At 38.4% G+C, this 27,267-nt stretch overlaps 1 protein-coding gene across 2 annotated transcripts in view; it reads right to left on the reverse strand.

Moving 5' to 3' along the window:
• Positions 1 to 27,267, reverse strand: part of FAM53A (family with sequence similarity 53 member A) — a 72,751-nt gene that overhangs the window by 41,304 nt on the left and 4,180 nt on the right. For both annotated transcript variants that reach the window (XM_074587357.1, XM_074587358.1), the window contains exons 2-3: positions 8,905 to 9,152; positions 1,793 to 1,847 (exon numbers count right to left, since the gene is read on the reverse strand). In XM_074587357.1, the coding sequence (XP_074443458.1) occupies positions 1,793 to 1,847; positions 8,905 to 8,982 (133 nt within the window). In that variant the 5' untranslated portion in view covers positions 8,983 to 9,152. The remainder of the gene's footprint in view (positions 1 to 1,792; positions 1,848 to 8,904; positions 9,153 to 27,267) is intronic.

Genomic DNA, 27,267 nt, shown 5'->3' on the forward strand with positions numbered 1-27,267 from the left:
GTTACGCTCTTCTCTTAAGAATACCTTACTAAAGAAGTGTCTCAAAGAGATGGGCGTTCACATTCTGCAGTGTGAAAAACTTTACTTTAAATTAGAAACAGTATAAAGTTAAATCAGACTGCAAATCGTTTCCTTTTTTGCTTATATTCAAAGTGTAGGGAAAAAATTGCCTTAATTCAATGCATAAAATAAAGTGAGTATCCCTTAAGAACCTCCTGCAAGTTTTACTGTGAATACAGACGCAGCCCACAGTGCACAACTTCTCATCTGAAGTGGCAATGCTGGTTTAAAAGCAGTCTGCCAGTGAAGCCTCTCACTCTTTTGTAAAGCATTTCTTTGAGAACATTCTGCACATTTTACAGCTGTTCCTCCACATTATACAATGAAGTGTAAGAAGAACTACAGCAGACTTTGGATTTGCAAATTGAAAAGCAGCAAAACTGTTGGCCAGTTAACAGTGCTTCATGCTTGGTTAGAAAATTTGCTAATTTAAACCAATTAGCCAAGTTTCACTTATCCCAGCTTTAAAGAAAAAAATATTTAAAATATCAAGTTTCTTTCCTACGCCTACTCTAAGAACCTAGATACAGCCTAAACATTAAATACTGGTATATTCTTATAGTTGGATGTCTAAACTAAGTTTTAGAGTAATCAGCAGATAAAAGATTTGCCAAGTAGCTTTAAAAATTGCAAACCCAAATAGTTGTACATGTTCCATGCCGAAAGTATGTCATGGATTATCCTGTTTATTTGGATCTTATTTAAAGAACACCCTATTGTCTCAAAATCATTTAACTGTGCAGACAGCTGGCCTATTCAAACAACATGTTTTATTAGAATTCCTCTGTCCTTCCTCCTCCATTCTTTCAGATGGGTACAACCACATACTGTGCTTTGCCTTAAGCATGTAAGCTCTTCAAGGCAGGGACCATCCATAATTCAATGCAAGTAAAATAGCCAACACAATGGGATCCAGATAATGTTTGAGACTCCTTGCATCTACTGTAGGACAGTTTGCCAGCTTGGACTAGGCTGATTTTAAAAAATCCTTAGGAAGCTTTCTCCCAGGCTGGGAAGTTGGTTTAAGCTTCACTGCAAAAAAAGTCAAGAGTTGCACATGTGTTTTAATTGTTTACATGTTAATGGTATTTAAAATAAAATACCACTTCCCTTTGAAACCTCACACAAACCAAGATTCACATTTTACAGGGAATCCTACTGAGCAAATAGAAGTCCTGCACACCTAAAGACACGACAGAACATGCAAAATTTCAAGTCCTTCCCTTAATAAAGCAGTACAAAGTTTACATATCAATAACTAGCATTTTTATTTTCTGCTAGATACAATTTACTCCTATTCTAATAGGACCAAGGGGGAAAAAAGCAAGTAACATGTATGAAGGTACTGGAGTTCACCTTATGGCTTGCATCAAGCTGGATATTCTTTGTGGCAAAGCATGTAAGAAGGTGTGTAAAGATGTGAGAGCTTTCTGCTAGCTGAGGAACCTGAGGAGATGTTTAGCATGAAAAACAGCATTGCTGTGCTGCTTTACACCATAGCAGATATTGAACCAAAAAAAATGCGTTACAAGGGCTTTTACTATGCAAAGCAGATCACAAGTACAAAACTAACAACCAGCTATTCCCAGTATTGTTCAAAGACCAGCTTAAACCAGCAGGCTCTACAACAGCATGCTCCATCCCCCTCACCTTATTTACAAAAGAAAGGCTGCTTGCTATACCAATTACCTCAGTAAAACACAGCTACGGTTTTCTGAAGAACTGAACTTACCGTTGATTTCGAAAGGGAACAAGCTGCCACTTTTGTTCAGCTTCTCAGATGAGTACTGAAATTAATCAGAAAAAGAGTTTTAACTGTGTGAAAGAGCATACACCTCAAGGAAACTGCATGTAGTTTTCTGTTTCCCTATACGTGCATTTAACTTCTTTAAAACGATGGGGTTTTGCTGGGTATCTTGAAGAAATTCCTGAACAGCTGATCTTTCTAAATAAAACCTCTGGCATTTAACTATTCGTAATGTTTTCTGATATATTGCTAAGCATCAAACTTTTTCAAGACTTGCAACATTACTCCACGTAAATAAACTGCAAAATTCAGAGCAATAATTCACAGTTAATGAAAAGGCTTTGTTCTAATTCTCATTTCAGTGGAGAGAAAATAAGTCTGACAACTGGGTTTCCATTTTCAATCTTAAGGGTAAAAAGCTTGAACTAAGAGACAGGATTAGCTTTATCCCAATTAAATATACACACTCTTGAGGGTCCCCAGAATGAACACTGCCCAAATCAGGCTTTACTAATATTTTACATTTTCTTAGAATCAGTGTAGCAAAATGTTGTCTTATTTATTAAAGTACAAAAGCCATTCAAAAATCCTTCCTATACAAAAATCACCTTCTGCAGACTAACAGCTTTTGAAATCAGTTTATTGGTGGTGGTTCACTACTCAAACAATGTAAAAGCCATGCTTAAAACAAGATTTCTGTCTAAAGGGCTTCAGGATTTATGATTAAGCTTCATCAGTAGCATCTGCACAGTAAGACAACTTTGTATGCAGAATGTTTTCCATTTTCTTAACTAATTTCACCTAGAAACTATTACTACGAAGGCATTCTTAAAGGTTTCTCAGACAAAGTACAAAGCTTGCTATCCAGCCTCCTATAAAGGAATTATAAATAAATGGCTTAAGGGGGCCCAGGGGTCATTATTTATTCCCTCATCACCACCTCAGGATGGAGAGGAAGACTGCATTAAAAAGAGAGCAACACACTTTATGTGAACATTGTTTTTTGTGTATAGCCAAAGAAGATAGCATTGTACATACACTTCCTTTCCAGATACAAAGTCAATTTTTAAACAAACATCCTCAGGCCACAAAGCTATTCTTTCTTGCTGTGTAGCAACGCACAGAGTGCTAAAGACAACTTTATATCCTTGAGCCTCACGTATAATATACAAATGCTAAACTACAGTAATATTCCCTTGATGCTATTGTTTTAGATGTAGGAAACAGTGGGACTGATGAAAGGACAGGACAGCAAGCAGATTTTTTAATCTTATATTTTAATCAACATCTGCATATGAGACAAGCCATTTGATTTTTACTTTAATTTGCATCTGTAGATACATTTATAAACTTCCTTTTAATGAAGGCTACTTTAAGTAAACAGCAGAACCCCAGTTTTGACTCTCCATCGGATTTACAGTTAATAAGCCCTATTGAAGTCTACAACTTGACAGCAGGAGCAGTTGTCACTTTTACTAGTTTGCTCTTCATAACCGCAGTTGCCAGTTATGTAGTATACACATTTAAAAAGCTAGTATCAACAGAATATTCTAAACAACTACTAAGGTATCATACAGAACACAAGAGCACATTAAGATAACAGTAATAGTGACATTTCAGCTGTCTCTGAAGAGGAAACAAACAAATTGAAGAAACTTAGAGAGAAGGTTTTTCAGCAAATTAGTCCCTCTCCAGTTTTCCCCAAATGAAAGGCTATGCCAACCTACTCAGCTATCAGAAAATAGCTAAGGAAAATTCACTTTTGGAACAGAATTCCATGTCAAAAAGTCTTAAAGCTAACATATCTTGAACCACATGGAAAAGGGCAGTATGAAGGACTTAATCATAACATAATAGCATGATAGTTGGGGATGTTTAAAAGACTGTTCACTCAGGCTAAGATCTTGGATGCCAAGGACAATCCCATGTGGTAATTATTAGATTGATATTTAGTTGTTGGGGGGGTTTGGGTGGTTGTTGGGGGGGGTTTTTGGGTTTGTGGGGTTTTTTTTGGTTTTTTGGTTTTTTTTACACAGTTTTCAGCCAAGTGCATCTTTAGCAAGGTCCTCTTCATGAATGCCTGAGTTAATTACCTACATACACTTCAACCACCTCAAAAAGCCTTGTGTATCAGGTAGAGACTATACTACATCTTTGACAGCTGCAAAGCCCTGAAAGCATTTTTTTCCAAAGGGGACATGGAAAGATCACATACACATAGAGTATCTGTACTACAGATAATACCAGCAGTGTTCTCTAATACACTCACCAACCCCATCCTTATAGCTATTTCTGATCAGCTTCTAGTGAAGTCAGCGCTCAGTTGTACGAGAAAGTAGACATATTACAACTAAACTTGTTCTCTTAAGTGATTGTTTATACAGAAGCCTGTTAAGTTACTAAAAAGTGGTCATTCTTTGGAGACTGAGACCAAAAATCCTCACTAAGAATGTCACACCTGACATACACAGAAAAGGGACAGTAAACTGCACCATTTCCAGTAAGAGTTCAAGGCACTGAAATAAGGGGTGACTAGGGAAAGAATAAGTAAAGAATCTCCCTTTATATATATACTTGTATTCTATAACCGAAACTAAAAATACACTACCAGAGAACGTTTCCAAGTATTTTAATTATGTCTGAAAGTCCAACCTTGAGTAGACTCTATGAGGCTGTAAATTGTTTATAGACGGGAGGATTGTTTTATCTATACAGCAGATGGCACAAGTCCCACTAGATACTAGATAGAAAGAGCACTGAACCAGTTTATCAGCTCTCCTGGAATGGCTACGCTCTACCCTCTCCCATTCATTCTGTGCTATGATTTACCTGAAGCTTCCTGAATGAAGAGCTATTCTTTTTTTATTACTATACTCAAGATTGCAATTGCTAAGAACCTTGGCAAGGAAGTATGCTACCCTCTGTGTGAAGGAAATTTTCCTTAGAATAAAGCGAAGTTATTCAACCAAATCATTTTCCTAAAGAGGAGACTCAAGATGTCATGCATGTCCATCTTCCAACTACTGCTTTTTGAATGGATGTTAAAAAAATACCATGATCTGATGCCTCTTGAGAGCTTTCCAGAAAAAAAAAGCACAGTTAGATACAAAACAATGAAACAAAGGTTTCACCTAAGGTTGGAATTGTTTGCTTCATGCCAGAAGGTGAATCTATTTTGAAATACTTGTTCAAAAGTAGAACCTCTTCTATGCATCTGGACACATTATATTCAAAAGGGGCAGGATAGCATGGTATGACTTTTATGACAGTGCTGCAAGTTTTGCTTGGTCTACTGAGCCTTAACAGCTGTTCTTTTGTTAAAATATTCGCTTAAAAAGGCATCTAGTCTTAAACTAAGTAAATGGAAGCAGCACAAAAGTGAGACTGACAGTGAATTATAATTTACATCACTAATTTAAAGAGTTGTTCTTTGCTAGCAGAAACCAACTGTAACAGAAGTGATTCTGGCTGTTCTTCCTCGTGCACTCCAATCTACTACATTAAAAACTTCACGGCTTGTGCTACCTTCCTCATTATTTTCAGAATGACTTCTTGATCTTCGTAATTTTAAAATTAATTTTGGTCATTTCAAGGCATTTTCTCCAGTTTCCAAGTGTATTTGAAACCCTGCAATTTATCAGCATTCTTCCCAAGCCATGGGAAAGCTAGAGTTTGAAAGCTAGAGTTTACTATTCAAGTACTAATTTAACTACCACTGTACAGATGTGACTTTCGTTGTTTGAATAGGCCATGCCAGACTTCCATCTCTCTAACAAATACCCTCTAAATACGACTAGATAGGCAGGAGCAAGCATTTGACCTTTTCCTCAGATTTTGAAAAAACTTAAGTCAAGTCACTTCTTAGTCCTCAAGTCTTTCAGATCATGGTTTTCCATCCAAGGAAGTCATCCCAATTCCAAGGTTGTGTTTTGTTGTTTTTTGTGGTTTTTTTTCAGTGAGAACCCATAAGCACAAAAGGGGCTTATAATAGAGCTTCTTCCTTCCACAAATGCTTGTCTGGAGATGCTCACATTCCCTTCTTAATATCACACCTTGAAATCTTACATCTCACACACTATTATTTCACAAACCAATATGAAGTTATACATGAATACCAAAAAAGCAGAAGCTTAGCCAGAATATACAGAAAACCCCTCAAGACTCTTAAGTTAAGATTCAAGAGTTCTATGTTTAAGGAAATAGAGACCAACTACTTGATTAACGATGCTGTCAACTCATGAAGGCCGTAATATGCTCGCAGAGCGTCTCACTGTTGTGGGTAGAGTCAACCAACCAGGGATACCACTCTACCTTGTGAGGTACACTGCCCACTTGACATAAAAGCCTGTGACAACCTTCCTGCTTCTACAGCAGGAAACCAAATCATTTAAGGTTGTTTTCTTTTCCCCTGAAGGCAGGTGCAGCACAAGATTGTACAACATAACCGAGCACACACTGGCCAAACTGCATCAGCTTGGAAAATTAGCATGTTGTTTAACAGAGCAGTAAGAGAAGCTACAGCCAGCATTTTAGAACATACTCAGGCAACAGGTACAGAAAACATACAGGTTACATGAATGAAGAAGCGTACTATGTCCTATACATGTTGTCTTTATGCCCAGCTTGGTTAGCTGGAAGGTGAATAGCTTTAAAAGAGCTATTCTTTCTTTCATAACCCTCATTTATGAGCTGTATTACAAAACAGTTTTTCCCCAGCTATTTCATCCACTTGTGCCAAAACAAGCGCTTGTGCTGATGCATTGTGAAAGGGATCATGAAACTGATAAGGGTTAACATTAACCTGGGCAAGAAAGGTTAGTCTTAATCCTTGATCAGCTCACAATATGATTCACCACATGGTCCCCCAGAACTTTGTGCCAGGACAAGTAACAAAATGTGAAGGCAAGACCATTTTGGAATTGCTTGAAATTGTTGTTGCTATTAGAAGACACTACAGCACTAACCTGAACTTCTTGCCAAGAACTTTAAGTGCTCTACATCAGATTCAAGATCCCCACTAGCAGTCTTTTTCTGTTATTAAAATTTAGCGGTTATTTTCACTTGTGGAAAAAGTGTGCTTTTTATCATCTTAGATTCACACTTTAATCAACCCACCTTTTGCTCCCATGAATCCTTTTTAGTAGGGAGTAACCCAGTTGCACACTTTTATTCACACTTGCTTCTGCATTTCCACACCTCCCTTCATGATTTCCACATTTTTTCAAGCTGCCATTGTGTACAAACAGAACCTGTCCCTGTTTTCAGAACCCATTTTTGGCAATAACTAAAGCATGTACAAAACCTTGTACTTGACAGATTAAAGGAGGAGAAGAGCAGAAGGGTGAGGATGAAACCACTGATGAGACATCATCTGCCATTTTCCACTCCCCTTATTCTTTTTCATGCTTTATTGTAAGTACAGATAAGGACAGGAATAAAAAACAATCAACCTACACCACATTACAGCATGCCAGCACACTCCTGTATAGACTCCACACAGTGTAAAAGTACTAATAAATCCTTCTATGCTCTTACAAGTCTCTGGTCCAAAACCTACAGTGACTATCAGTGAAAGGACAGCTTAATTTCCAAATTTATGCAAACTTTAGTGCCTCAAACTAGAAATTACAAGCTGCTACTATAAGTTTAGAGACAAGCACTACTTGGTCATCACTGGCCCAGAGTTTAATTACAAGTGATGAGCTCAACAGTTCAAGAATACAGAAGATCCCCCTACAAACTGCATATCTCAAGTGCTTCATCAAGACGCAAGCTGAGTAAGCACTTCTGTTTTAAGAGAGTTAACATCATTCCAAGACCTTACATACACCTTTCAAGAACAGCATGTATTTAAGGTGAAGACAATGAAAATAATTAAGTTATTAGAAGAACTCTAAAAACGGACCTGTTATAATTTAAAAAAAACATTTGATTAGCCTCTACTATTAGACATCCTTACTGGACAAAGTATTAGACAAAGGGTCATGCACTTTGCATATGAGAATTGCGGGTGCTTGTGCACAAAGTCCACTGCGTTCAGGATACACTTCACCTGGTTTGGGCTTGTGGAGTAAAGAAGGAATCAGTTCAGCTACTTGAGTACAAGTTACAACAGAAGCAGAATCTTAACAGTTAAAGGAATCAAACACACTTCAGGTTCAACGCTTGCATTTTTACTGTTTAAAAAATAGCAGAACCAAAGTTGAACAATACTTTGACATTTAGTCAGAGTAGTTTTTTTGGTCTCCCATTGGTACCCTAAAGTTTGATCTACAGAAGGGTACCATTGCAACTAAAGTCAGTGAAACAAAGCTAACGCATTACATGAAGAATATGGTGTCAGGGTTCTCAGGGAGAAAACTGACTGGAGACTATTTTGCATTACTCACTCTGGTGTAGAGATAATATCTCATTTTGCAAGCGAGATAAAGAGAATAGATTCCTTAGTGTCCGAATAGCATGCTTGAACCACACAACAGGCCCACAGATTACACCAGCAGCAAATAACACAGTAAATATTAAAAAAAACTTTTCAGAGCACTAGGCCTCTGACACAAAGCAAGGATCTACTAGCATCAACAACAGCATAGTAGTCAGTAACCTGACTTTCGACTGTATTTACTTGATGACCTGTTCTTCTGCCCAGAGCTGATAGTTACCTACATGGCCGTCATTGATTTTTGTAACCAAATACTGTTGTCAGACATCAAGCACTTAGTTGTATGAAGAAAACTTCAACTCATACCCGTACTTGCTTTCTTTGTTAGGGAAAAAGGAATCCTGAGAAGTTGTGGTAGTTCTTTTCAGTCATTAGAACACTTTATAATGTGACAAAAACAGGCTTTTCTCTAATTATTTAAAAATGAAGCTGTAAGGTTAAAGAGATCATTAAAATAAGAAAGCACCACTTCAAGAAGGATCATCACTGAAGTTACACTTTTTCCCCCCCTTACAACTCTCATCCACCTTGCAAACTAGTCTTAACTTAAATGGTTGAATTCTGGCTGATTTACATTCTTGAATTTGTTATGTAGCTTTAAGTTACTTTTAATCTACTTTGCATTTCACATTTACATGTTATTTTGGGAGGTACTTACCAGATTAATATTGTACGTTTTACACGTCAGATCATCCAGGCTCTGGTTCTGCAGCTTTTCTGTTATTAGTGTTACCATGGTAGTTGTTCCTTTTCCACGGCTCACACGGAAGTGTTGGAGGCTCTTCGGTCTCTTGTTTCAATACTCGTGAGCCATTTCTTGTTTTAGTTCAAAGTCTTGCGATTTATGCTTCCATCTTATTGCCAAAGTTTATTTCCAAATGCTGTCAGTGTATCATGTCTGATTTTCTGTAAAATTGGGGCAGAAAAAGGAAAATCAGAAAAATTCTTGTGTACATCGCAATTAGTGTTGTAGTAACTGGACTCATTTGAACCATTCATTTGTGCAAGTATACCGCTCTGCAACCAATGCTACTGCCCACCTTTTCAGATTACATGTGCCCAATCATGAAAGAATACACCTGTTAAGATTTCATTGACTACAACTTCAGAAGGGAGACAAGACTCATATGGTTACTATTTGCACATTATTTGGCCATTTTCTGCTACTAAACTGATTCCACCTAGGATTTTAACTAAGGCAGAAAGACAAATTTTCCCTCATTTAAACTACTACTGAATTATTAGCCAGGTATACTAGAACAGCATATGAAATATGCAGATGCTTACCATACTGTCCTGTACGTTGAATGCTATTTGCCGTTTTAAGACATTCTACCATACAGTTTCATTGCTAAGCCCTTCTTAAAAGAAGAGTGGAATAGTGGGTAGCTCAAATGCTATATCCACTTTCCAAACCCTCAGCTATTTTTAATATATTCCCTGTGGGGGTTTTTTTCCCCCTTTTTTAAAGGTTATGTAATTGCTACCTGTCAGCAAACACCAGATCTTAAACTTGTAAGCAGGACAGATTACCACACATGCAAAAGCATTGCTGACAAAAGCTTAGATATCCTTATTCTGTAAGCAGTCATCCAAATCAAAAGCACTAGATTCACTGCCTGCCTCTTTCTATCCTAAGAATCCTCTACATAATTTCTTTGCCTCTCTCTTCCCTAAGCATCAGAAACCCTTAACTGCTGCAGTATCATTCCTCACTGTCTTCCAGAAGTCTTTATTAGCTGGTTATTTTTACCACGGCAAATGGACCTCTACGCCTTCCTCAATTCCACCTCATTCTTCCAGTTCTCAAGAAGAACCAGAACAAAACCACAGGACTTCAGCTTCTCCATTTTCCTTCTTCTACCATCAAGTCTTTCAGGCTCACCACAGTTCTCAAATTCACTTCCAGTTTTCAAATCCAAGTCCACATCAGTATTAATTGCAATTTCTTCACGCTACCTTCAACAAACTCAAACTTTTACCATAACTTTGCCCGACTGTGTTAACAAAAACATACTTCCTCAACTCATGCTGATGATCCATTAGTGACACGCGTTAACCATTCTTGCTTATGATTTAAGTTGGTCAAGCATATTCAGTGACTGCTTACAAAATAAAAAATGGGAAGAGATCTACACACAGGTATTTCCCTATTTAAACAAAGCAACATGCGCCTTGGGGAAGAAACACTGATGCTGCTAGGACCAGAAGGTCACTTCCATTCACTAGGTTTTAAGGTCTACAGTAAAAGAGCAATAGCAGAAAATAATAATTTTAAATTAATGTTTCCATAAAATATTGCCTATTTTCCACACTACTGCTTATCAGCCATTTAAATAACCAGTAGTAGCAAGAAAAAAAAGCCACTTGAGTCCATGACCCAAGTTAAACCCATTAAAACTAAGATATTAATAGTGTTTATGGTAATATTAGATTATCTTTTAAACCTGTTGCCTTTGAGTACATCCTGAAACACGATTTACATATGCTAACCATACACTATTTCACCTTCACAGAAGTTTGCTATGTAACAGCCTCCCTTAGCCTGAGAGCTGTCCCACAATCATACTATCTCTCCATCTTTTGGCCTCATTCTCCTATCTACTTTTATTTGCTATAAGGTGGGATGCTTACAAGTGCTCCTCAACCACAAGTAGTGCTACCCAGATATCTGGAGTTTCCACTGGTTTGTTTTTCCTGAATGTATCCTATCTTTCAGGAAAGCACACAACAACTTGAAATATTTACTACATCTTGTTCTGAAATTACACCAAGTCAAATATCAAAACCATTCAAGTTCATACACTCACTGCTAAAAGTTGCATATACCCTTTTCGATGTAGGTAAAGTGTGGTTCATGAAATGTTATGCAAGCTTAAGGGCAATTGTGTGAACAGAGCAGTAATTAGAGTAGCATGATCAAACATTTTAATGTTCCTTTTAAACCTGGTGAAGTTTACACTCAATCTAGAAATCCAGAATAGGAGTCAAAAGAAAGGCTAACTAGGGGTCAGAAACTGGCCACATACAGACTGAAAACATACTGAAGCTGAGGACCTTAGTAAGTGGCACAAAGACTTTCAGATTCATTTTAAGGATTAAGATTTCCACAACTAAGAGGCTACTACTAAGAACTAGCTGAAAAGTTCAGCAGGTGCTTAATTACTTTTCTGTTTGGAAAGGCCATGTAGGCATTTGTGTGGTTTTTCCTCCTCAAGGAAAAAAGCAAATCCAATAAACTACCAAAGACAGGGGAGGAACAAGGTTTTGATCTGTAATCAGTTAACTATAATGTAGTTATGTTTCACTTAGTTCTTTTAATCTTCAAATGTTTCACTGAATTTTTAAGTCAGCATAACACAAACTGGAATAAGGAAAGACTGAACAGAAGGATATTAGTCTTTAGTTAATGAACCAATACACTCAGTTGTATGAAACGATAAAGGGGAGGCAAATGAAATCACAGAAGCATGGCACTTTCAGAATCAAGCTGAATTGTACAGTTATCCACTTTCTTAAATCCTACCAGATACTGAAAGTAATACTTGAGAACTGCAACCATTCACACCCTTTCTGACAGCATGGAACCCAATTGGTTCTGAAACACAAGCAAAGTGGAAATTAAAAATAAAGTTTCTCATTTTAGCAACTCACACTTACCAACAATACTTTTTTTTTAAAAATGAGACATGCTCAATTGATAAAGATTTAGAAAAGATTTTTTAAAGTATGTGTTTAAAGGCTACAAGGGACAGGGGTGAAGGAGTGGTGTTAGCCAGACAAGCCTCCATCTGTCAGCTCCCAGTTTCTACAGCTCCCTTCCATCAGGAAGTTCCATTTCTCAACACCAAGCACAAATCTAAGAGTAGGAGTTTCAGTTCAGATCAGAAGCATGCTTTGGTACTGAATTCCCTTCTCATCCTCCTTTAATGTGCTTTATCTCACATTACGGACCAGTCTTGCCCAGAAGTAATCCACTCTGAAACAAAGCCAGAAGGTGCTTTACAGCTATCTTTAGGTGTTCAGCACACTGCAAGAGACTAACGCTGGTCCAAAGCGAGCCACCATGCTAGGCATACGCTCTGGTCACCAGTTATAACTGTTTTACACTAAAAATCTGTTCCTACTGAGCAGTACTTTTTGATAACGATGACATAGTGAATGTTTAAGTGTAACAAATGTTACCAACATCATGCTTCTACCAAGGATAGCCCGTCTAGGTCACAGTTTGATATACCTCAGCTGCCATCGCAACTTTGCCAACATGCCAACACGTTTTCTTCTCTGGCTATTTGTTGCCTACAGCAATAGGCCAGCACAAGTGGTTTTGCTACTACAGAGAGAACTAGATCAAGCAATTTTTATATTTGGATAAAAACAAAACACTTCCTTTTGTTTCTGGGAAAGGTTGTTTTCCAGATGGATCAGTTCCTTAGTCCAGTTTGCCATGAACTGGACACAAATGCTTGTGTGGGCACACTGCGGGACGCTGACACTGCTTATCAAGGTACCTGTCCAGCTACAGCTCCAGGGAAAAAATAAAATAAAAAAGCTATAAAGACAGACAGCTGACATTAGAATTTCCCACACTGAGACAGGCAGATTCTCCTATAATTGGTAATTAGATGTCCCCTTCCAAAGCATGGTTTGAGCATGTTTTGTTCCTATTTTTCTTTTCCAATTCATACTCCTTTGACTAGTTAAGCTAACAAACTCAAACTGATCTGAAATCACCCCTGCAGCCTCAGCACCTTAACTCAGAGTGACCAAAGTCCTGGTTCACTCTAGTTGAACTATTTATACTCTACCAGGAATTGCTTCCCTCATCTTTGCCAACTAATATTTGCTGTTAGGAGACAAGGGATTCTTAAGAGTCACTCTAGCTTCATTAGGCTGTTGTCATTATAAAACTTCAATACGTATTTACAAGCTTTTGGTCCTCAATACCTCCTAGGAACAAGTTCCTTACACTACAGAAAACTCTTCATGGTATTTTCACATTTTGGGGTTTGGGTTTTTTTGTTTCAAGATCCTCTGCTGCGGTATGTATTTAATGTACCCAGAGATAATATTTATTTTTTTTTATACATACTTTTTCCGCCATACTCTCTTTCCAGAGCTGGTTAAAGGCAGCTAACTTCTTTTCAGTCTCTCCTTATCATGCCTGTTATGCATATCAAGTTGAATCCCTCTCAAACTGCTTGGCACTTCAAACTTATTAGATTTTCAGTAATAGGAACCATTTGACCATCCTTGTTAGGGCAATATGGATCCTCCTGAATTTGCATTTCTTCAGCTGCCTGCCAGCAACAGGTCTTAGCACAATCAAGTTCTGCCTACTATTGCAAATACATGCCCTGCTTTCTATACAACCTGTGAGCGTACCCCAAAGATAAACACCTCTGTGTCACCAAGTCTCTACAGGTAGCAGCTGAGCCAGGCGTGCAAGTTCAAACACTAAGATCCTCCAAGCCTTCAGGTAATAATAATAATAGCCCTTGGAGCTCCAAGTTGGATGAAGTCCTACAAGATTATGGCCATCGTTCCCTTGGCACACCATCCTTTATGGAGCCTGGTTAGGTAGAAGAGTGAGAAAGCTGAGCCATCCAAGACAAACATGCATAACAAAAGATGTTAGTCAGTCTCTGTCCTGGGAGACACTTAATCTTACTAGGATCTCCTTAAGCTTGGGATAAGGGCAAGGGAAAAAAAAAAGCTATTTTTACTGCTGAAAGGTAGACTAATGAAAAGGAATAACATAAATGGAATATAAAAATCAAACTCCAAAAGCAAGCCAAAGCTAACATTCCTCACAATTGGAGAATGAGCTGTGATGGAATCAGTATCACCATTATCTCAGACTTAAAGTTCTGTGACACATTCTGAAGTCTGAGAAAAGTAAAGATTTATTATTTTATCTCTATAGTACTACTAAGGAAGAGAGGTTTTATTTCTTTACAAGTTTACAAGTCATTACTGCTTGTGGCTAAAGTCTCTGCCAAAATTAAGGGTGGAGATAGAAAAAAAAGTGCTTGTGTCACAAATTCTGGATCTTCTCAGTGACATCACTAGGGTCTTTTTTGGGAAGACTACTAAAAATATGGACTACCCAACCCCCAGTCAATTAAAGGATGTCAGAGGCTCACCCAATTTGACAACCTACTTTCAAAGAGATGAAGAGTCCTGATGAAGAACATAAAGCCAATTCAAAAAATTCTCTTCTTGGCTCTAAGAAAGTAAGGCAGCCAGACTCATTTCCAACCCACTCCTCCTCCTCTGCATCCTGCAGGACAAAATGTTCCAGCAACAGCTCATCTCACTGGGAAAATTTACATTTGTTTGAAACACTTCAACAATTTCTCCTCTGTCTCTGGAAGTTCCATCTTGGATAAAGAAGAAAAGATCACAAGATTTTAGATGATTTCCCCATAACACAAATGTAGGTGTTTCTTGATGATTGCAATTCCATTTTTTCTGCCTATGGGACTAAAATTACCCACTGAGAACACAGAAGGCTGGTCCCTTTTTTCAGTTCCTTCACGTTATTTCCTACTCTTCGCTCAGAGAGCTACATGGAACCCGTATTACCAACAATCCCATAAAGATGTACTTAGCCAGCTCCCAGCAGAAGAAAAGGATTAGCTAGAGTCAAAATTCCAACTCGGATAAGTAGGTCCTTTAAAACATTATCTCTGCTTCAGCAAGCCAAAGCAGCTAATCAGCCCAGCAGTACTAACTCCAGATCTAGATGATTTTGCTACTAAACTCTAGATGAAAGATGTTGCAATATTTTGCCTCCTGGCACTTTCTGCAGCATCCAAGAAGCATTTCAGAATTTAAACATCACACAGAACTGATCAAGTTTTAACAGAGCATTGTCTGTCCCATCCTAGTTATGCTTGAAGCAAGACTAAGTTGGAAGACCAGCTTTAGGAACTGCTAAACTAAGACTTCATGCCATCTGAAAAAAGCTACACGTCTAGTTTCTTGCAATGCAAAATTCCGGCTTCCAAATGGAAAGAGAACATTCTACTCCAAAACCTACATTATTTACCACAGTGCTAAGAAGTTCGCAGGGAGGCTAAGCATTCCTTGTAACATAAGTCTATTATTAATAACTTCTAGCCCAGAAAGGTTCTCGATAGCACACATTTAGAGAATTATTTGGACTCTATCCTCTTCACCACTAATCTGCAGAGTGGTTATTCTGCAACCTTCCAAAATTCAACATCAAATCTAAAAATACATCAGAGTTTTAATTAGAAATTTTCCTGCAGCTATAGGATTATCCATCAGTGTTTTGAGGGATAGATACTAGAGAGGGACACCTCAGTTTCCAGCATGTTATACTTCAGGAATTCTCTCGATGCACCCCTTTATTTTCTGAGGTCCTCTACAAAAGGTTTAAGAACAGTTTCTGACCAAAAGGGACAAAGAAGAGTAGAGTTTATAACCCTAGTTTGTATTCTGTAGAAAGTGTTTTACAACCATCTAGCAAATCCTGTTTAAATAGTTTCTCTCCTTGAGGAGTTCAGATGTGACAAAATAAGGTAAGGCTCAATGACACTCTCTACACATGCTGAACTCATAATGAAGCCAAAGAAGTTAGTTACAACATTTGCAATTCAGAGTTTCTTTTAAAGACTGAAGAGATATTTCTTGAGCTCCAGAATCTTTTAGCCTTCTCCATGCAGTGCTTTCATAAGCCAGTTTTTATTAGAAGGAAGCCTCAGTATTATGAGGTGTTCAAGCCTGGATTAAGGTTGCCACAACTTCAGCACAAAACTGCAAAAAGAGACACGAAAAATACGCTAGAAGGCATCCTTTATGTTAACTGATGGCCACTGGAGTCAAGTTTCTCAGATATTCTACAGGCTCCAGAAGCACAAGCAATATTGGGAGCTCAGAACTGTCTGCTGAAGAACATACCTCACTTAACATGCAAGACAAAACTATACTATATACTATATCATTCTAAGGTTGAAAAACTAGGATTTGGGTTGTTATTGCCTCCAGGAGACAGACAAGAATAAATATTAGGTCCCCTTGCCTAAAATGCAGAAAATCACTATGGAGCCCATAATTTCACTATTTTGACCTTAAAGCATCACCATTCTAACACCAACTGGTCACTGAGACAGCTGTGACAAAATATAAACCACTCCTAAAATAAGTCTGCATCTTAACACACTCATTTCTACTCCACCTCCCACACTTCAGATGCCAGAGCTCCTATGAGAAGGAAGCAAAGCTTCAACCATCACATGCCTTTGAACTCCGTTTTACTTAAAATGCAACACATTTTGGCAAATCCCTTGAACTCAAAGGGAACAAGTAGTACTCAGAGTTTTCTGATTGAAAAAACAGACCTTGTTCAAAGCCTCCCACATGAGATGGGGAAAACCTGCAAGCAGAAGCACCAGAAGTAAACTAAAGAGAAGATCTTGGCTTAAGATGGTGGTTTCCAGTTTGCAAAATTCACAGCCACATGATGTGCTGGAAAGAGGTTAAAGGTAATACTTTGGTGTACAGATTTCTCATTCTTCAGATGCAGAATTCATCTAGCTTGGCTGGGAAACACATACAAAACAAAGACCCAAAATTGTTTAGTAAAATTTGTATTAGAAACGGATGATTTTACTCTGTTAAATGATGAACTGTTTTCTGTAATAAATATACTACCCTGCTTTTCTCATGTGGTTTGGGTTTGTTTTTAAACCAAGAGAAAAGTTTCCTTCCAGAAAGGTGAAGGAAGGGTGGAGACAGGGAATGTTAAGCCTTTGTCACAGTTTATAAAGTGTATTTCTCAAGGCAACAGAAAAAGTGAAGTAAGCTCAAGAGACTTTTCCAGGTCATACCTAATTAAAGCAGGGAACGTATCACCACAGAAAACTAGGGCTAAGAACTCAACCCAGCCAGAGGTTAAAGGATTTATTATTGCCAGCTCATATCAGTAAGAAGCCTCATCAGTCTCACAGGTTTAAACATGTCTTCCAGACTTGAGGAAGGCCTAACATTCACATCACAGAGATGTCATCCTTTTAAAGTACCTTTGTTAGACAGGACAACAGATGAGCTGTGCCTCCCATACAAAGACGCTTTTCCAAGATGCTTTTGCTACTTACATTCTCTTCCCCACCAATATTCGAGTGACAGGCAAGGATTTCATTAATTTTGCAGAAAGATATTTACACCTACTATCTTTGGAGTTCCATTTGAATTAGCCATCAGCATTGGCCCATGGCCCGTCATCTCCTTGAAACATGCAGCCTGGGCTCTTTTTCCTCCCTCTTCTCTGCATTACTGCAGAAAGCACAGGACTACATTGTACCATGCTGAGGAACAGGAAGTCTGGTCTACTGAGGCTTTCATACATGAACACCAAACCTTTACTTTTGCCATAATTATGAACTAAATGTGCTAACAGTCATTATTTGAAGAATATGCTAGCTCAAACTAAGAATTATTGCCTGTTTAAGTAGTTCAGAACAAAACCTAGTGAGCAATCACCACTTAAGAATATTACCGTAACTTTCAGTCTATGATATTACTGAAAGCTTGGAGCTCAGGTCCTACACAAATTATTTCCACCTCCATATACTGTTTTTATAAATATTCTGTTTAAAACCCAATGGAAGTGTTTGTTTAGTATACAAAGCCTCCAATACAATACAAAATTCAGATTAGTTATAAGTAATAATTTATACAGAGTATATTAGTGTTTGAAGACATACATACATCTAACAGTAAGACTGCCACACTCCCACTGAAGTGATTCAGATTATACAAGACCCACAAAATTTTATTTTACTCTAAGGTTTGTGGGGGAAAAAAACCCCAGACACATAGATGAAGATTAACTGGCCCTACTACTGAGATATTTGCTTCACTCCACCAGTTAAGGAAGAAAAAAATTAAGATAAAGTAGGTAGTGCTATAGCTTATCTTTGTGTTTGCCCTTAAAAAGGGGAGTCAAACAGGCACAGATACATGCTTTAAAAGTACAAAAGGGATGAAAAACACATAGCACTGCCCCTTAACTTGTATGGCAGTGACAGTGATTACTCCACACACAACCGGCTCCTCCATAACCAACTGAAATAATATCAGTTCTGAAGCACTGTTGTATTACCAAACCCTATGGGCTTGGAGCTGAGGGATTATACAAATCTCTTCCATACATCCTGCTCCCAAAACACACACAGCTAATAAACCTCCTCCTATTTGCCTTCAGGTTCATTCTGAAGAGTTTTAGACATCTGGTTGGCTTGTTTAAAATAAAAAGCCCAGCTAGTAGATTTGTTTTTATGATCCCAAGTGTGAAATGTTCTTGTTGGAGGCCTCAGGCCAGGTGAACAACACTTGTGTTAAGATGCTACTTCACAGCATTTCAGGGATCTAATGAGCTATATAATCTGCACACTGGGAAGTCTCCCTAACATTAGCTTGTGTACAACTATGGAAATTAAAAACAAGGAACCTATGGTAGTCCAAATATTTTCCAGTAAGTAGTACAGCTGGTGAACTGCAGATACTGCTAAATTTAGAACTCAAGTGCTTCACAGTGTTCTGTAAATATCCATACGTCTCAATGCTTACAGTAACATGAAATACACTTCTCTCCAAGCCTTACTGTCCTAATTCTTTAGACTACAAGTAATATTTCCCTCTCATGACAAAGTACTATGCCCAATTTAGTGGGGTAAGAAAAGCTTCAGTGTTTGTCTCAAAATTATAACTCTCCAGAAGATCATTGTGTAACTGTAACTAAGTGAGCACATGTATGTGCACATCCTTATTTTAGCAGTTTATGACAAATATACATTTATATATTTTCATATAAAACCCAAGAGTCTAAAACAGAAAGCAAATTACAGAAAGCGCTACGCAAGAGTAAACTTCTATGCAGGCTTGCATGCAGTAGCTAAAGCTTTCTGCTGTATTATCTATCTTGAAAGAGCATGGAAATGCATTGAGCAGATACGAGATATGGTGCGTAACAGACAACCAAGTTCTCTCTCGTGGTCCAAACTCGTTTTCAATCGTGGCTGACCATCTGCCATTTGTTACTCAAGCAACTTGAATTCATCTGTCAGGAGATACCACCTCAAGAGGTGGCACGCTGGAAGACCTCAAGTTTTACAACACCCATATAGGTACGTGATCCATTAGAATTCAGAAAAAAAAGTCTAAACACCACACAGCTTTCAAGCAGCAAGAATTTTCTTTAACATAAAGAGGTCGCAGATATTTTACTACAGATACAAAAAATAAATGCTAATTTGAAGAATTTGTTGTTGTTGCTCCTCACTTTGCTAAAATACAGTTCTTATCAACTTAATTACTTGTTGGCTTCCAACTTCTGTTTTGCACATCCCATGAGTTTTCAAATGATAAAGTCCCTGAAAAGATCTGCACTACATATATACTGCTCTACTATACATGAGCCCTCAGTAACAGTCCACAAATGCTCCAAGTACAAGCAGACCACACACGAAAGTCCATTAAAATAATGGAATGGACTGCAAAGACAAAAGCAGTACATATGTCAATATTGGGTGTACTTTCAGCATTTGATTCAGATCTTACCTCAAGTGTCACCAGGGACACCCCTCTTGCCAGACTTAAGGTACTTCAATCAAAATTAGTTCCATTGAGCTCTGCAGCTTAAGCCTTCCTAGTTCACTAGACCATTCCAAAAGTAAGATAACTACTTTCTTTGTCTATGCATTCCACCTTCAACAGCACACTGAACAGCTGGATTCAGGAAACCTCTAGGTCAAGACACCAACCAAAGGGTACACAATTGCAGTAGGTATTTAGAGAAAGCATTTATAACAATTACTTGAACTAAAAAAATCTCATGAGACAAGCAAAGCTACACCATGTAAGACAAGATGACTATGTTAAGACAGGAAAAAACAGTGAACTCTTAACTAGAGCAGTGTTTGGGGTGTTTTTTTCTTTAAATACTGAAAGAAGACCTTCTGCTTCATGGAAAAGCTCACTATTTTCACTGTGTACTACCTCAACACTATCAGATGTTTAATGAATGAGTCATTAATTCTAAAAACAGGTTCTGTGGAGCAATTCATTTGCCAAAGTGGATTCATACAAGTCTCTAGGATTCCAAATCATGAAGTACAGGCTATGAAGCCTTAATGCAAAACCATGTTCCTGTATGGGAAGCAGGTGGACACAAGGTGCTGATCAGTACATAAGTCTTATGGACCACACTTCAGTTAGTATAAGCCAGAATAATTCAATTTTATTAGAGTCATAAAATGCCAGGTAAAAAGTGAAAGTTGAGGAAGGGGAAGAAACTTTAGTTTTAATCTTCACTGATCAGGACAGAAATTTAGCAGCTTTAAATGGTGGCGGGTGAGTCACTTGACTAGCAAGTCAAGCATCTAACATCTGCAGACAACAACAGTGCAAGCAAGAACAGGACCATGTGTGTTCAGAAGGGAAATCCGTGTCCTCCCACTTGGGCAATTATGTTTACAGATGACTGCATTCTGAGAAGATCAGCTTCTGGTAACCAAGCTGAAGGACAAAACAGTCAAGTTTTATCAGATAAAGTCAAGGAGATGCAAGCATGTGCTTTCAGCTCTTCACCTGTAAACTCTCAATCTTTCAAATGATCTTCCAATACTGATGAAAAGTGTGCTTTATCCAAACACACTAAGATAAGCCTCTGAAATTACATCTAGGTTTCTGGCATCTTCACTCATGCAAAGGTTAAGCATACTATAGTCTCCATAAAGCTGTAACATCTCTTCTGCTGAAGATCTAAAACAAACCACTGCATTGAGGGAAGTCACTGGCTGAGCACCTGGACCCAAGAAGTAATGAAGTGATAAACAAGCTTTTGACAGCTGCAGCCTCTTCTGCAGGTGCAAGAGGCATTTACTTCATTTCAGTTTAACAATTAGTTCAATAACTGGTTCAGAATTGAGAAATAGGTTTGGTTTTATTTGGCCCTCTCAGATCTTCTGCTAAACTGAGAAGAGGGTGAGGGGAAGGGAAGGTCCCCTTGAACCAGTTCCAAGGTTTAAGACTGTATATTTAACAGGACTATAAAGTTTAGTCTCAAGGATACATGGTATTTTGCAACTGATTATATTGCTAAAATTTGAGCATCACACTTAATATAGAAAAACCTCCCACAACCAAGTATTAACCCACCTTGAAAGAGGCTTTCTGAACACAGTTCCCTCTGTACCACCCTCAGCTGCAGTTCCCCCAGCCTAGCAGCATCACCAAAAGCAGGACGCACCTAACTCAACAAGCCCAAGAAAAGCATCCTATCAACAAAATCCCTATTTCAGTTGACTGTTAAGCAGCTTGGAACACTTAATTCAGCTGAAGGCATTAGAAGCTAAGCAAGTAAATAAATCCTACCCTGAATATCTAACCTGAGGGCAGGAACTGGGATATGCCTTGCTGTACAAGTGTGCACACAAATGCTGCACATGAGCAGCACAGCGTTATTCCCCACTTTACACACACCCCCAATCCATGCCAGCTACCACATACATCTTGAAGGATAATATGGAGGTGGTGGAGGATAATTCTCAGTCCTACTATTCCACAGCAAAAAAAAAAAAAAATCAAAGTTTTGGGATAACAGCACATAGCTACTTATATTTTAACAGTTTGAAGAAGTGTAGTGATTTTATCACCTTATGCAAATATGTCAAAAGGCCCTTTTATTTTTTCATAACATTAAATAATCAGCTATACTTCATCTTCTGTATCAAAATACAAACAAGTATAACATCCTATGGTCCACTTAATACACATTTCACCATCCACACTGCCTTTAACTTCTGAACACCAGGAGATACTGCTTGACGTTCTTGGCAATATATTGTGGGTTAAAAGTGATCACTGAAGTAACCTCAGCTAGCAAACATTCAACATCTTTAGAGAAGGATGATCAGACTTTCTGAACCTCAGCTCAATTCAAGATCACAGCATGATTTCAAAGGACAGATGTCAGTTTCCTTAGAGCACACAATGGAAAGAACAGTTAGAACACGAATTATTCCAGCTTGTAGCCAACTGCATCAAAACTTTAACCACACTCAAATATACCTGGATTATGAGAATAAACTGCCGCATATGTAGGGCTATAAACAGCGCACTGACTAGAGCAAGACTAAGGAAATTACTGGAAGGTGGAGATGCAAAGTAGTTTGAAAGTTTACAGGGAGAGATGCTGGAGAAGAAAGAATGAGGAGTATTTACAGAACTGTGTCAAACAATCCTAACAGAGACAGGGCTCAGAGCAAGATTCATTTCTATAAACTGCAAGATTCATTACGTGAGTCAGGTTCATCAGGGGAGATATCATGAGAACTAAGGTTTCAAAGAGAAAGTTGCACCCACAGAGATATCAACAAATACTGCCAAATACAAACCCAATAAAAGTACCATAAAGAAAAGTTAGCCCCAAGAAGTGGGGCTTATTCTTCAATCCCTAACTTGCAATGCAAGAGAAATTCCATCTCAAGAATCAAGAGCTTAAACAACCCTAAGTACAGATAACTGCAGTCACTCCACAACACCTGGAATCATTTGCAAGGCTGTTATCTGTTATATTTGAGTACAGACAGGAACAAGCCATGTTGTTGTTTTTTTTAAAGAAAAGTTTTGGGCATCAGTTTCTGAAGTTAGGCCTGCCTTCAGAAAAAGGTCAAAATTCATGTGACTGGCCTCCAACTCCCCACATTCCAGTAGAATCCCAGGGGAGGGAGGGAAGCCTTTTATGAACACTAAAAGGCAACAAGGAGGCAAGTAACACCTACCAGGTTCACTTTAGCATCAGAGTAACACAATTTAGGGACAGAAGAGAACTTATTGAGGTCATACACCTAGGTTTAAAGACTCCTGCTGTTGGAAGGTAAGCAAAGGCTGTACAGTGAATGCAACAGTTGGTGGATAACCATACCAGCAAGCAGTTATGAGTGGTGCACGGCAGAACACACCAAACAGGAACCCAGCTCAGTTCACCGATTTCTTGGTTTCCCTGTCATCTGTTGTTGGCAGAGTAGGCTTGTTACAAGGAGAAAGGCAGGAAGAACTGCAAGACAGCATTAAAATTCCACATAACTCTAACAAATTGGAAAACTATTCTGCAGTTTTAAGATACAATTCAGTGCTGAACGATACACTCAGGCAGGATTAACTGAGCAAACAGGAAGGCGAGTTCTTCAGAAACAAGCTGTGGGCTATGTTGGATCAACAAGCTGACCCTGAAACAAGTGTTAAGCTGTTGTAAGAAAGTCAAACATATGGGGATGCATGAACAGGAATCAGCTCCAGAGCACATGAAACGGTCCTTTTACTCCACTCAGCACAGGAAAGCTTCAGCTGAAGTACAAAGTTGGGCTTTAAGCACCACACTCAAGACCAAGGTGAACTAACTTGAGCGAAGAACAAGAATGATTAGACCTGAAAAAAACGTGACTTCTCAGGATGAACTGAATACACTAGTTTTATTTAGGCCAAAAGTATCACAAGGCTGCAAGGTGGAGGGCAAGACACAAGGAAACAGGAACGTGACAAAGAACAGTTCAAATATTTTTAAAAGATCACTTACTACAGGGAAAAGAATAGCTGTTCCTCATGCCCGGTGAATTAGGCCATAAGCTTGACCTGCAGTAAGGAAGATATCTGGTTCCATCTTCAGAACAAGTTTTAATGCTGAGGACGGCAAAGTGCTGGACTGAGGAGAAAGTAAGAGCTGCTCCAGCTTCTTTTATGAATCACATTAGATGTGCAATACTGTTATGGGGCAGGGGACTCTCACAGCCAACCTACACTTTCAGCCCTACTTTTTTTTTTTTAAATGACAACATCAGTTTCAAGCCACTAAAATATCTTCACTTCTCCTACAGTGAACGTTCAGTTGCAATAGAAGTTATTTTTCTGAGTTTCAAATTAAAGCTTCAGGATTTGCATGTTCAGGTTGTTTTACTACACAGCAAAAGAACAGTCACACCTGCCTCATACTTTCTTCACACAGAAATAGATCAACTCCAGTCATGTCCCATGGCAGTATGCAAGTCTCATCCTTATTGCAGTATCCTGCTGTATTTTTCTCCTCCGACCAGCAGAAACCATAAGCCAATTACTTAAGATGTACACGTTTAGCCTTCTAACAACCTAGAACAGTGATGTAATACATTTCATCAACGTAGCATCACAAAGCACCATCACACAAACATATGCACACACCTTTTACTACAAGGATAGCCTTAGGCTTGGTTACGACTTTCCGAGGATGGAAAATGCTGCACGCAAACCAAATACTCCCAAAATAAAAAAATAAGATATACAGGATTTTACAGATGGGGAGTTGAAGCAGACAGCATTAGTTACAGCCAGTCAGGAGAAGTCTATGCCTGAAGTAAGTTACACATTCACAGCTAAACAGCAGAATCTAAAGTGAATCAAAGTCAGAATTAACTTAGAAGAGCTCAAGCACAAAGAGGACACCTAAAAAGCATACAACAAAGACCAAATACTATCCTTTTTCATCCTCTGTAACAGTTTCAGTACTACAAGTATTTATCCAGGTACTCGCCTGCTTTGTTTAAATACCATCTTCCTGATTTGAGAAACATGAAATTGAGAGCAGCAACAGTCCATCTTACCCTCCAGGAGTTCAGCAATTTCTTATCAAATATTGAACCAGACAGGTCTGGTAAGGATAAAGTGCTAACGGAAGAAAATGAGACAAGCAAGCACACATGTAGCCAAGTCCAAGTGGACTACCATATGTACTGAGAAGTGAACAGGCTTCACACACATTCCAGTGCCAGCAGTATCTTCTAACTAGAAACTCTGCTATTATATCTTAACCTTCAGTAGCCCCCTATGGCAGGCAACGGCACTTCAGAGTCCAAGTAACTCATGTTTCTCAAACTCATCAAGTTTCCAATTTGTTGTTCTATTTCATAACTCAAAAAATGAAAAGATGAAGTCCTAGGTGCCCACTCCTTTCCCCTTTTCCAGTAGAAGAAATATATACCATATTTTAGCCAGTTCAAGTAAATAGTTATTGAATGCTGTTTTCATTACTGCTCTCTCCTCCTCACTTACTAAATACTGCATCAAATTACACTCTGGAGCACAGCAGCAGTCTTGAGGCATGCTTACACACCACTCCACTCCAAACAGGACATAATGAATAATTATTTGCCACTACTATTTAACTGGGATAATTAAGCAAAAAGGTTGCTTTTTTTTCCTAAACTAGGATTGTAATTCTGTCAGTTCATCAAAAAACTATAAAGCCATACAAATAAATCCTAGATATCTTAAAAACCATCACTTAAAAACCTCCACACCCTCAAACTGTCCATAGAACAGAAGTTTCCTATGTTACAAAACCAAAGATGGTTCATACCATGATACAAAAATCACCTTCAACCTCAGTGGCCATCTACATGTTGACTAAGAAATGCTGAGCTGCAAGAGACAGAACCCAGCAGATCCAGACCCATCCAGCCTCGAGCATGTTTCTACAACTCTCTGTTGATTCATAATCTATGTCACACCTGAGGCTCCAAACTTTAACCTTTTTCATATTCCGCATGCTGCTTTTGGACTGTGGAAGTTGATGAAGCAACGGGGTTTGGCAGATCCAAATGACAGACAGCTTTTGTCACTTGCATGCTTCCTTAAATATGGTAAATTTTCATCCCTCTAAAACCAGAACAGATCAAATCAATAGAAACCTTGAAGGAAGACACAAAAAAAGTGCATTTTTCATTGGAAAAGCAGAGGGAGTTAAAGGAAGCAGTACCTTTAAAACAAGAATTTTTCCCTATAAACAAACTTTGGAGGGTAGAATAAAGAACACAAACATCACACAGTATCAAGTAGTAACTGTATGAAATGGAGGAATATTTTACCACAACAAAATCTAAAGCCACAGTTCAGAAGGTGAAACACAATACATGTGAAAAGCACTGAAGGAATGATTCAGTGCCACTAAACACAAACTGCACAGAACAAAAATTAAACATGCTGCAATAATAATTTGAACTGCTCAATTAGGTTAAAAAAATACTTTTACCCTACAAATTAAAAAACCTCCTAAACCCCTCAAAGGCATTAAAGCTGTTCACAATGTTATTTGAGATGCAAATTAGAGACCTAAAGTTAATATAACACCAACAGAAGTTCCTATTATTCCCATTCATGGCTCAAGGGGAGGCGACAGTAGAAGAGAAGCCACAGCCTTGTTGTATGAGGTCTTACTAGTACAGTAGAGGTTTTTCCACCATTTTTTAAGTTAACCCACCTTAAGTTCAGTATAGAAATCGCCAAATTGTAAATGTGATCTTCCATAAAACCAGAAAACTTAAGCACGTTAACCAACAACCAACAAGCCAGCTGCCAAGGCTGGCTGGCTGAGGGGGGTGTTAAGGAGAAACAAGTATTCTTCAGAAAAAAGGAATTCAGATCCTGTCTTCCAGCATCACAGATCTCGGCATGAGGCACAAAAGTAAAGGCACAGACACTGGTAGCTGCATTTCTTCAACTATTTCCTGTAGCAGCTGGGTCCCAATTTTAAAGTTCAGCAAATGCAGAAACCGCTTTCTTCCATCTCAAATGCCTTTCGCAGAATGACACGTAGGTAGGTCTTGGTACACTGAGTCAGTTTTGTAAATGACACTCCTAATGACAGCTCTAGGCAAAACATTGTTTTATTTCACACTCTTAGCTCTATCTATACAGACAGACTTAGACACACTGAAGAGCAATTGCCATCACTGGCACCACATGTTCAAAGCTCTAGGCCTGCAATTTGATATACCATTGACAGTATTCTTCCCTGTACTTTACTAGAGTTTAATTTTCACAGGAACTTAAAGCAATGTTGCCACACCAAATTCAAGCAATGATGCTAACATTAGGTAATCAGAATCCTTGATTTTACTGTGAACACCCAACAAGCAAAACACAAGTGATGGCCTGCTTTTGACTAAAATATAACCAACTT

This window comes from Larus michahellis, chromosome 5 (assembly GCF_964199755.1).
Source record: "Larus michahellis chromosome 5, bLarMic1.1, whole genome shotgun sequence".
Classification (NCBI taxonomy): domain Eukaryota; kingdom Metazoa; phylum Chordata; class Aves; order Charadriiformes; family Laridae; genus Larus; species Larus michahellis.